This window comes from Amblyomma maculatum, chromosome 3 (genome assembly GCF_055883805.1).
Source record: "Amblyomma maculatum isolate TAMU_Amacu chromosome 3, ASM5588380v1, whole genome shotgun sequence".
Classification (NCBI taxonomy): domain Eukaryota; kingdom Metazoa; phylum Arthropoda; class Arachnida; order Ixodida; family Ixodidae; genus Amblyomma; species Amblyomma maculatum.
The window spans coordinates 161,942,197-161,954,599 of record NC_139346.1 but is presented as its reverse complement, the minus strand read 5'-3'; the positions used below and the strand labels follow the sequence as shown (position 1 = coordinate 161,954,599).

The 12,403-nt window shown below is 47.1% G+C and overlaps 1 protein-coding gene across 4 annotated transcripts in view; it reads right to left on the bottom strand.

Moving 5' to 3' along the window:
- Positions 1-4,053: 4,053 nt before the first annotated feature.
- The window catches only part of MED15 (mediator complex subunit 15), a 126,921-nt gene continuing 118,571 nt past the window's right edge, over positions 4,054-12,403 (bottom strand). For all 4 annotated transcript variants that reach the window (XM_084598453.1, XM_084598454.1, XM_084598456.1 and 1 more), the window contains 2 exons: positions 8,467-8,564; positions 4,054-4,308 (listed from right to left, as the gene is read on the bottom strand). In XM_084598453.1, the coding sequence (XP_084454579.1) occupies positions 4,246-4,308; positions 8,467-8,564 (161 nt within the window). In that variant the 3' untranslated portion in view covers positions 4,054-4,245. The remainder of the gene's footprint in view (positions 4,309-8,466; positions 8,565-12,403) is intronic.

Below are 12,403 nucleotides of genomic sequence, written 5' to 3'. Positions count from 1 at the left end.
TTCTGGCCGTTGCACTGTAAAGCAGTGTGTCCCAAATAAACCGCACCCAGTGGGACTTAAAAACTTCGTTCAAGCGGGAAAGGACGGAGTCATCTACGATTTCAAGATCTACAAGGGAAAAGACACCTTTCCCGACTTCAGCCTTGGTGTGTCCGGGAACTCAGTGTTGACGCTTGTGGAAACTGTTCCACCGTGTTCGACACTGTACTTCGACCGCTGGTTTTCATCCAGCTCTTTGATGGATGAACTATTGAAGAAAGAGATTGTTGCTACTGGAACGCTTATGAAGAACCGAATTCCAAAAGAAGCGCACCTGAAGAATGACAAAGATTTTGTGAAGCAACCAAGGGGCACGTCGGAAGCGCTATTGAGATCCGATAAGAAGATTGCCTGCACGAAATGGCTTGACAACAAGCCAATTGTCATGCTTTCCACTGCGTTTGGAGTAGAGCTGGAGGACATCTGCAAAAGATGGTGCAAGAAAGAGAAGAAATACCTGGAGGTTTCACGCCCAGTTGTCATAAAAAACTACAATGATAAAATGGGTGGAGTAGACCTGGCAGACCGAATGCTGGCTCTGTACGCTCAAAGGAGCCGAACAAACCGGTGGACACACCGTACAATCCTGCACATGTCAGACTTGGCTTGTGTGAATGGTTGGCTTCAGTACAGGGCAGATAAGGTCGCAATGGGGCTGCCGAGAGAGAACATCATGGACTACCTCGATTTCAAGATGTGTGTATCGGAGGCACTGATATGTGAGAATATGCCGCAAACTCACTCAGAAGAGGAAGACATGGACATGCCACCAAAAAAGCGACCAAATGCTGTACCCTCACAAACATTCAGAAAGCAAGGAGCCCTTCACCTACCGCTGAAGGATGATCTCCAAAGCGGACAAAGATGCCGCAATGCTGGGTGCAGCATGAAAACCCGTCATAGATGTGCACAGTGCAACGTGTACCTTTGCATTGAGGTGGGGAGAAATTGTTTCTACAACTTCCATGCCTGACTGTCCATGTTGCAACAATGCGAACAACGTTCATGAGTGCTTTTTCATCCACGTCTATTCCGCTCAGTTCTTAAATTTGAATAATAAAGTTTTGATTCCTTAAAGATCTGAGTTGCTTGACATTCTGACACGGTTTGAGAATATTTGCACGAGAATAGGAATATCTTGAACCACACAAGAAATATGCATATAGGGACCCAAGTGTCCCTCTAGGGGGACATGCATTTTCAGCAAAGCCGAGATCGAGATTACTGAAACTGAAGTGTATTTATGTTCTGAGCTTCAAATTAGAAAATATCATATGTCAAACAAACATTTTCTCTGAGAAGCTTGATCTCGGGTCTGAGGAGGTTAAGATGGCCTCCCACCTTAAGCCAAGCACACATTTGTTTTAAAAACATTCGGTATTGGAAACCATCATTTTTAGTAATTATGTCACTAAAAAACAACTGATGACACCGTCATTATTTTGATTCCATCTGCTGCTCACCTCAGTGCAACTCAAATACTTTCAGTGGTCTCAAAACCCATCCAACAATTGACAGAGTGCGGAATTTTGAATAAATGCAGAACTGAAGATAAGCCTAGCTTGAAAATAGGAAACCAAGCCACTCGAAAACAGAGGACTATGCTGCTGCTTTCCTGGCAAGCATGGTAAGTGATGCACCTGCTACAGCATGCTATCAAGAGCGGAATGCTTTGCACACATGGCCTCCCACCTTAAGCCAAGCACACATTTGTTTTAAAAACATTCGGTATTGGAAACCATCATTTTTAGTAATTATGTCACTAAAAAACAACTGATGACACCGTCATTATTTTGATTCCATCTGCTGCTCACCTCAGTGCAACTCAAATACTTTCAGTGGTCTCAAAACCCATCCAACAATTGACAGAGTGCGGAATTTTGAATAAATGCAGAACTGAAGATAAGCCTAGCTTGAAAATAGGAAACCAAGCCACTCGAAAACAGAGGACTATGCTGCTGCTTTCCTGGCAAGCATGGTAAGTGATGCACCTGCTACAGCATGCTATCAAGAGCGGAATGCTTTGCACACCAAACCAGCCAAATCTGCAGTTTTCATCGCACCTGCGCCGTCCCCACACCAAGGGCTTGCACAGCAAAATACAATAATGTGCTCCTCTTCACACCATGGCACACAACACAACCTGCGGTGATGGCTGCTTCACTTTCAATGATCAAAGCAGCACTCTCATCTCCGAAGCATCAGTTCCAGACATAACACTGAACAGTATTTTGCAGCGCCAGAAGGTGAGTAAATTGCACACATTTTAATCAGCCAGTGCAACATCACACAAGGTTTAAAGAGATCATGACATGGTCGTCGAACGTATTTCAGTTTTGTATACCTGAAAATAATACAGGAGCTGATTTTATTTAGAAAACCGCGACTGACAGCGCTGATCAATTCCAAAGCGATGTTCATCGTAGCTTTGATGTGAAACAGTCTAGGCCTAGCACTGAGCACAGAGTGGCACACAGCCAAAGTTCCCACCGCGCTTGTGCCCAGCCCAAGATGGCGCCACCTAAGAGCCGGCATTGTTGTGTACACCTCCCAGCAGCTGGTGCTGTAAGCCTTGCGAACTTATATACTTTCATGATGAAGCTGAGGCTGAACCTTTTTCGACATTTCACATGATGCTGCAAAGATGAAATGGGGCAGCAGTACGTTTTTGCTGCCCTTCTGGGTAGTTGAAGGTGGCATAAAAGCATCATTGGTGGTACTCTAGACACATCTATTTGATGTGTTGCTGTTGAAATATGACTTGGTGTGCAATGTATATGCTGTTGGAGTAAACAAGCTCACGCACCGTTCCTACTTGGGCAATAACATGTACCTGCAACCGGCGACACCATTTGCTCAGTTGATACTAACCAAGGTCGCCAAGCTCAGTTTGCAATAGCCGCAGTTAGAGGCATAACAGCAGTTTTGGTCAGCCATGTGAGCTAACGCATAGTAACTGTGGTTATGCTATTGCAGCACAGCAGACAATGTGGCGCTTAAGGGAGTCAGTTTGTTGCTAGTGAGTGTGCCAGTTTCCAGACCAGCAATCAGTTCACGAAGAAACTACCGTATAAACCGGAATAAAAGCAGATTTTTTTTCTTGAAAAAAAAACAAGGTACAGTTGCCTCTCGTCTTTAGCGGTCTTTAGCAGAATGTGAGGCACTGTCTGGCAACATGTGGCGTGCACGCTCTCTCAAATGGACAGCTCATACATGGACATCCAGCAGTCACTTGCATTTTTTTTTTTTTGTCTTCGCCATATTTGTCTTCATGCGTGCACTTTTACCAATAATAATATATAATGTCTCGTCATTAATGAATAGCGACACATGGAGGTAGCTTACGTCAACTTTCCCCCCAAAAAGTTGGATTTTGCCGGAGCAAAAGGCAACAAGCCCGCTTGCTTAGTGACAGTTTGGTGTTTCAGAAAAGAGAGCGCGACATTGGCGTGGACGTGATCGTTGTTAGCATGCAACCTTTCAAGATATGCTACTGAAAAAACACACTTGACGTTAGTGGATGGTGCACTGGAGTAGGTGGCGAGCAATAAAGAATAATCTTCCGACGACACTGTCGAAAGTTTGGAGTGAGATCGGAGGTGCGGTGATGCTGGGATGCAGCCCCCCCCCCCCCCCCCCCCCACCCCCTATGTTGGAAATAAATGCACTTTGGAAAGTTTTTTTGTTATATTTTTCTTTTTTTTTTCCCACTTCAAGGTAAGGCAGTCAACTTATATTCCTACTTGCGAAGTGAGGGGGTGCGATAATTATGCGGGGAAAATGTTCGAGAAATGTTTTGAGACGTTAAAAATTATTTTTATCAATGGAGCTGGAACTTTGTTTCGCAGCTTGGCACATCAGGAATAAAATTCAATAGACAGCTTATGTTGGTATTACGGATTGTAACACCAATATAACCCACAACTTGTGGATATGTATACAGCGAGGGGAGCATGCATCTGCTCCACTCAAGTTGGTGAAGCCACAGAGTGTTTCAAAGAGCACAAAAATGGAAACATTCAACAAAGAGGTTGTATTTTTCTCTCAGTAACGATGAACAGTATATACAAGCAAGGTACCATTGGACCAGCCAGAAAGAGTGAAAAACATTTTGGTGCTGTGCGTGCTGATGATAGCCCAGAAGGCAAGCAGCCATGGTGATTTCAGGTCCTGAGAAGATGAATCAGCTTAGGCCAACAGTCAACATCAATCTCTTCCTGTGGTTGCCATGGTGTCCGGTAAAGAGCAGGCTTTACGAACACACATTTCCTGCACAGAGAAGCAAAGAACAAAATTAATGCATTGTTAGGCCAGTAAAGACCACAAGTCATATGCAGTGCCATCGTCTAAAAACGTAGCACCAGCAATAGCTTAGTGCTTTTGGTTATGCAATGACAAGTGCTACCGTGAAGTCGACCCCTATTTCTTAAATTTGAAAATCCAAAGTGGGGGGGGGGGGGGGGGCGACTTATAGTCGAAAACAAAGCATGGCACTGCCAAAAAAAGCAAGATAAGAAATGTATGAAGGAGGCTATGGCGAATTTGTTTTCTCTGCGGCTCTAACCGCCAGGTACAGTCGAACATTTTTTCGGCATGTCAGCCAGTTGGGAACAGAGAAGTGGCAAAACTGCAGCAGCACACTCATCTGACAAGTCAGGCCCATTCACTTCTGTCAACAAGCACCGGCGCAGCCACTGCTGTTTACTTTCTGTCAGTTCGGTAATGATGATGATGACAGCAACGAGATTTTTTGTTTGTACAGTTAAAGCGGGTTTTTGCTAGCCTGCCTGTAGGCAACTACACATGAACGCGACGCTTTTATTGCGAAAGCAATACTACTCTATTCGAGCCTTCAGCATGGCGCGGCTGCACCCACGTGACGCAGTGATGTCACACCCCACGTGACAGTAGGGTGAGAGCTGGGCTACCAATTCAAGCGGTCGGCGTAGTGCAGTCGCACCCACATGACGTTGTGACGTCACACCCCACGTGACACTAGGGTGAGAGCTGGGCTACCAACTCAAGCGGTCGGCGTAGTGCAGCCGCACTCACGTGACGTGACGTCAAACCACATGTGACACTAGGGTGAGAGCTGGGCTACCAACTCAAGCGGTCGGTGTAGTGCAGCCGCACTCACGTGACGTTACACCACATGAGACACTAGGGTGAGAGCTGGGCTACCAACTCAAGCGGTCGGCGTAGCGCAGTCACAGCCACAGCACAGCGCGTGACGTCACACCCCACGCGACACAAAAGCGAGAAATGGGCTGGCAGGAGCTGCCAACTTGGGTCTCTCATTTCACATGGGACAGTTATGTCAGAATCGGCCTGCTAGGACCCTGGCATTCACGTTACCCCTATAGGCCACTAAGGCACATTCATACGGCTTGGTTAAAGCGGGGATTTATATGTGGGCTGAGGAAGAAGAAAATAGAGAAGAAGAATGTTTGGTCACCCGCAGCTAATGCTTTCACTCAATATTTGGTTTAGCAGTGTTGAACCCTTGTAATCTTTTTTTTTGACAACACCGCCGCCAGAGCAACGAACCCTTCTTTTTCTTTTTGCTGCCACGCCGACCACATTATCTCGCCGTCCGCTTCGTGCATGCCGATTTCGCTCGTGACTTGCATGTGTCCAGCGTTCTCTCTCTCTCTCTTTTTTTTTTTTTGGCCTGTCTGAAACATGCCGCCTCCTGTCAAAAAGCGTAATTTTTTGTTGTTGCAAGAAAAGTCTACAATCATCGCCGGAGCTGCAAAACGCAGAAAGAAGTCGAAATTGCGGAGGAATTCACCATCCCGTGCAGCTTACTTTGTACGATTCTGAAAGCCAGGAACAGCATCATGATGGCACTTCAAAACTGCGCGCGCACAGAACAAGACGGTGGCAACGCCGGTCTACGAAGACGTCGACAAAGCGAGGTCATCTACGGGAGTGTTGATAATTTACGGAAGCGCCGCTATTCCAATCACAGATATGCTCGCTTTTTGCACGTCAGTCGCGTCGGGTCATGTGATATGGCGGCACTTCCAGGGAGTGTTGACGGCTGATGGAAAAGCCTACACTGATCATTCGGTGAGTTAGTTGAGTTCGCATCTTTGACTTGAGGACCGGCCGCATGCTTCGTCATGAGCTCGCTAGTCCAAAAAGCATTCAGCGCTCGTTCACTGAAGATTTCAAGAAGGCGGCTATCATTTATTCTAAAGAAACACCTGCGCTGTGGGCCGCAAGTTATGCGGTTATGCGGTTATGCGGGAGTGGCCGTGGCAGCGAGACAAAATTTTTACAGTGATGTCACGTGAAAAGGCTTCTGAGGGATATAGTCTGAACACTATCCAGAGCTGGAGCCCAAGCTTGCAGCGTATATTATCAAAATACATGACCTCAAGTGGAGACCAGTTGTCCAGCCAAGCAATCAATTTTCATTGTGGAGAGCATCCAACATATGTTGTTTATTTTTCTAATTTTCTGAAGATCCGAATTGGGGAGATCGACTCATATTCTAGTCAACTTACAATCGTGTAAATACGGTAATGTGAAAAGAGCAGAAAGTTGCCTACAAACCTTGTTACAAAAAAGAAAAAGAAGTGTAATAGGTATGTGTTAGTGTAAAAGCTAAACATCATCAAAAAAATCCACAAATCATCATCTACCCATTCCTAACAGTCTCAGAACTAGCACAAGCTATCTCTACAAGTTCATCTATGTTACCATTGTGGGTAAATTATGCAGAAACCTAATGCTTACAAAGCATTCCCACATGTCAGACTAAAGTAAAATGCTAAAGCTCCTATTTGTCAGAACCATTAAAGCTTCAACAAATGCTGATGGAAAGTTAATATCACTACACTGTTTTATTTCAGTCAAAGAAGACAAAAAGCTCCCTTACAATCGCTAGACGAGGAACACAAATGGAGCATGAATTGTCGAAAAAAGGAAGACAGACCAGTACCCTGGCTTGGTTGTCAACTTAATTAGGCCTCCTTCACCCTAACAAAAGCCTAAACTACCCGTCAAGTACTTGGCTTATACATTAAACATGGCAGAGCGTGGTAAAGCAAATGAATCAAAACTTAGCTAAACGAGAGCTAATTTTTTGCGTCTGCATGTATATTCATACCCACTTATTTTTTTCTTTCTTTTTTTTTTTTTTATGAATGCCTGACATATGTTTTTCTAATGATTAGATATTGAAAATAAATTATAATAGCCATATTTCATGGCTTTCTTAAATGCTTGGCTTTGTGCACACTATCCGCAATGCAAAGAATTGCCCCACTGTGTGTGTCTCTGTGGCCCTCTTTGCAGCATGATGCAGTAGCAGTAGTGCCTCTTCACAAACACCTATGTCGTAATTTGAGGATGCGGTGAAGCAATCCCAAAACATTAAGGTCCAAAGCACTCCAAAAGCGGAGTAAGCATGAAAATGCATGAGAGAGAAAGATGCGTAGGTGTTAGAACAGAGTGACACAATCCCAAATTAAATTTACAGACCAGTGAAGCGCAAAGAAGAGTATGAAATGGCGTGGCAGCGGCAGGACGGCACGAATTTAGAAAAAGAAAAGCTGAAACTCTGCTGCTGGGCTATATTTCAGTAATGGGGAACTTCCGATCATTGCAGTGTCTCCCACATCATGCATGCCTGAAGTGTGCGTACACCAGTGTTTTATAAAATTCGGGTTTGAGGAGGTCTATTTGGCCAATCTCTGGCTTCACGCTTATATCTCGACTACTCGACCCCGACCCCCGTCAAGAATAACCCGTGCAAGTTCAACCATGTCCAAATTAATGAGCTTCTGACTCCATACCCTTAGACAATCGTCGACCGGGGCCACGCTTTAAGTCGGAATTTTTCTGAATTAACAGCGGTTGAATTAATAAAATTTCACTATTGTCTTAACTTAGGCTTTATTTCATAAACAAAATGCTCCACAGAAGCGCTAGTGTAAAAAAAAAAAAGCGCGACAACAGGCCACTCTTGTGCACTGCAAGCAATAGTGACTTTGATATGAGCAAGCACGAGGGTTTTGCTCAGTCAGGTGCACCTAAGAAATGTAACAGTACTCGGAGTGCAATAAAGCTAGATGCTTTGCAGCCGAAGGTTTTCTCAAAAAGGCATGGTCTGTGAACAAGTGCGCACGAAACACAAATACCACTAACAAAGCAATAGAGAAAAATAAAAAGGTTGCAGTCATGCAATTACCATTCATGTTTCTATTTCAAATATAATGGTGTGCAATGTGAACCCGCTAAATACTATAGCTGAAGGTAACGAAAAATAAACAAGAACAAAAAAAAGCAGCATTCAGCACCAAAACAGGAAGACAACAACAGTGAAAGGCTCAATTACTAGGCTACGCTACAGGAACGAACTGCCTCAGGAGCTGATCTCATGGCTTATTTTGATGAGCTCAGCACAGCAGCACTTACCCATGTGTCTAGAAGTGACGTGACTGAATACTTCTCAGGCATCTTGTTGAGATGAATGTCCAAGGAGTTGAGAATGTTTCTAAGAAACTGCGTTGAATCTGGAATAGAAAAGACAAATAGAGCAAAACCCAACCAATAAAACTGTAATGCTGTGCCCCCCCCCATTATTAGAAAAAAATAAAGCTTCCCTCAATGCTGCAGCTTTAGAACAGAAAATGCAAGCTACTCTATAAAGCTGGGTGGGGGGCTGTCCCAATGTCTGCCTGAACGAAAGCCCGTCATGCAGTGAAAGGAAACGTTCTCCACTGTTACGTTTCTCCCCCGAGAAGTGGGACAGCTGACGCGGCCACCGCATAGCAACAGGCAGGACCGCGAGCGGATCGGCCATTTCGGCGCCGTTCATCGGCCGCGCAACGCTTCCTCCCGCCGACAAGTCTCAGCGTGTTCCTGCCACGCGCCAAATGTGTGTGCGTGCGTGTGTGTGCAAAAGCTGGCCAAGCCTGGAGATCGAGGGAAAGTGCGTCGCCCTCTCCTGTCTGCAGGAGGTGGAGGAGATGAGGTCGGAACACCTGCGATTGAGTCATTCGTCATGAACCAACATGTTTGGCTCTCCCTTTCCTGTGAGGGTTTACCCTTTCCCTGTGAACTGGAAAAACTATAAAAAGCAGCGGCCAACTCCGCTGAGAGAGAGACTACTTTGACGCGCCGTTGGCACGACGCTAGACACCAGCTGTGTGAGAGTGTCTGTAATCTCTCCGGGTCAGCTTCTCTGCCCGCATCTTCCCGATGTTGTAGTAAAGGTTGTTTCGTTAAAAGACGCCTCGTCTTTGCTGGCACCTTTGATGCCGTCCGCCGTCCACGGAGCCGCCAGGCCAACGCTACCGAGGGGCCGCGCGCCGCGGCGGTACGCAACCCCGGCACTCGCGACCCAAATGTAACAATTGGTGAACATCGGTGGGACGACGACGACCAAGCCGTAACCGTGGTTGGAGGGACGAGCCAGGCGATACAGTCGTCCAACAACTGGTGAACAGCGGAAAGCGGAGAGACGAGGACGACCAAGCAGTGACCGTGGTCGGTGAAACGAGCCAAGCCTGACCGAGGTGCAACATCTGGTGGGAAGAGCGGAGATGTTCGAGGCGTGACTCGTGAATCAAAGCAGCTCAGCGGAAAGGCGGGAGCAGTGCAACGAGCCCTGTGTGATGACTGGTTGCCTGCAGCGGAACGACTGCGTTGGATTCTTGGCTGCGAGGTTTGGTGAGTGCGGGACTTTCTTCTACTGAGTTTTGCCAGGCTTTTGTTAAGTAGAGAACAGAGCTGGTAATTGTGTTGTCGTTGTTGCTGGGTTAATTGCAGCAAGGCAATAGTGGGCAGTAGAGAAGGCAGCACTCGGAACAGCCATGAATTTGGATTTGAAGTCGTTGCGCAAACCGAAATTGCTGGAGCTTGCGGAGGAGTTGGGTCTGAATTTGTCAGACAAACTCAGAAAACCAGAAGTGTTAAAGGCTATTCTTGCGTTGGAAGCTGAAGATGACGAGCTTTTGGAATGCCTTGAGATCATTGACGAACGTCAAGAGGAACGTGAACGTAGAGAACGTCACGAGAAAGAGGAACGTGAACGTCACGAGAAAGAGATGCGTGAACGTAGGGAACGTTTCGAGAAAGAGGACGCCCGCGTAAGGAAACTGATGCAGCTGGAGATATCAGCACATAGAATGAGCGTGGAAAGGATTAAAGCTTTTAATGCCATTCGGTGTAACGGTTCAATACCGCGAGACGGTCCGCCACCGTTCCTCATTGCCGAGGATGTGGCCGAGTATTTGGCAGACTTTGAGAATGTCTGTAGAAGTAAACGTTTCGAGCGAGATAGTTGGGCGCAGAAGTTGGTAGCTCTTCTCTCCGCTGAAGCGTCGGAAGAAATCAAGCGATTGGTTGGCGACCGCTTGAAAAATTACGATGAACTAAAAGAGTCATTGCTGATACGATATCAGATAACGCCTCAGGATCTTCGGAAGAGATATGAGAGCGAGAAACATTGTAACGAGGCATACTTTGATTTGGCCTATCAGTTGAAAGCCGCTGTAAGCGAATGGCTAGACAGTGCTGAAGTTCCGGAGCAAATCGAACTTGCACCGGAGTGTGAGAAACAGCTTGGGGAAGCGGCCGAGCAAGGTGACCGCAGTAGCGAGCCGACCGAGCCTCGAACAGAAGAGTATCCTGTTACCTTGGTCGAGCCACTAGCTGAGACGGTTAGCACATGCTTAATCGGCGAGAAGTCCGAAGTGACGCCGTTAAGCGAGGTGAAGTGCATGCCGACCCAAGTAGCTGCAGGAGATACAGTTCCATCAAATGAGAGTGGGGAACTGGCAATAACTGAACCGCCTCTCGAGTCGAAAGCAGAAGCTTGTGTAGAGCGCGACGGAGCTGGAAACGAGCTAGGAGAGGAGAAACTTTCAGTCTCCGAAATCGACTGTGTTGTAGAGCAGGGCGCGCAGAAAAGCGAATTGCCAATCAGGGAAGCTGCGCAACCCGCGAGTTGTGATCAGCCAGGGCAGATCGACGAGGAGTGCGCGTACGCTGTAGAGAGCGAGACTTGCGAAGGCGACAGCGAGCGACCAGAGCAGAGTCAGAGTCGTTCGTGCTCCGATAGCGGCGAGACATGCGAAGGCGACAGCGAGCGACCAGAGCAGAGTCAGAGTCGTTCGTGCTCCGATAGCACGCTGGGTTGTATTCGCGAAAGCAACCCCAGCGCGAACACGGACGTAGCACCTATGGCCCTCACGCAATCCGAAGCGCCCCAGCTGTCGAATGAGCTTGATCGTGCGCCGGTTAGCGCTGAGCGATGCGGCTCATCGGAGGACCCGTGTAACGTGAGTGGCGAGCCAGAGGAAATGCCTAGCTTGAAGGCTGGCATGAGCGGTTGTTCGGATTTGAATGAAAGTGAGTCAAGCGATGCAGCCGCGGCGCTGCCAGAGGAAATGCCTAGCTTAGGGGCAGGCGTGAGCAGTTGTTGTTCGGACTTGTCTGAAGGTGAGTCATGCGCTGCTGGCCACGATGCAGACGCTGCACCGCACTTTGGCCGCTTCGACGACACCGGTGTCCTACTAGCTCCGGTTACCGCTAGAACGTTGACCGCTAGCTTGCCAGAGCTCGCGCCGAAAGAAGGTAGGACTAGAGTATTCAAGTCCTGCCACCGAAAAACGCAGAAAGGCAGGCGCGAGAAAGAATGCTGCCATCGTAAGGAGAGCAAACTCAAACGATTGCAGAAAGAAAGCAGAAGGCTAGTATTCCAGTGCTGCCACCGAAAAACGCGGAAAGGCAGGCGCGAGAAAGAATGCTGCTATCGTAAGGAGAGCAAACGATTGCAGAAAGAAAGCGGAAGGCTAGTATTCCTGTGCTGCCGACGAAAAACACGAAAGGGCAGGCGCGATAAAGAATGCTGCCATCGTAAGGAGAGCGAACTCATACGGTTGTGAAAAGGAAGCAGAAGGCATGTGTTCCAGTGCTGCCGCAGAAAAAAGCGGAAAGGCAGGCGCGAGAAAGAATGGAACAAGTTGAAGTTATCGCGAAAAAGAAAGAAACTATCCCAAAGGCACAAATTCGCCCGTGCCCAGAAAATGCGTGACTGGTGCGCAACACGTAAGGAGAGGGATAGATTGTTTGGAAAAGTGAGTGACTCATGCTCATGCGTTTCTCTGCACAGAAACAGGAAGGTACGGTTGTTCCGTGAAACGGACAGCCGAAGTTTTAGTGAAAAGGGTGATCTCAATGGTAATGCCGATGGCTTAAGTCGAAGCCTATAACGTGAGAAGAAGCCTTTATTCACTAGTTGGTGTTTTTCTTCCTGACATAGGATTTTGAATAGCTAGATTGCATTGTATTATTTTTGTTTGAGAATGGTGTTTTTGAAAGCACGATTTTCAAATTTGTGGACGCG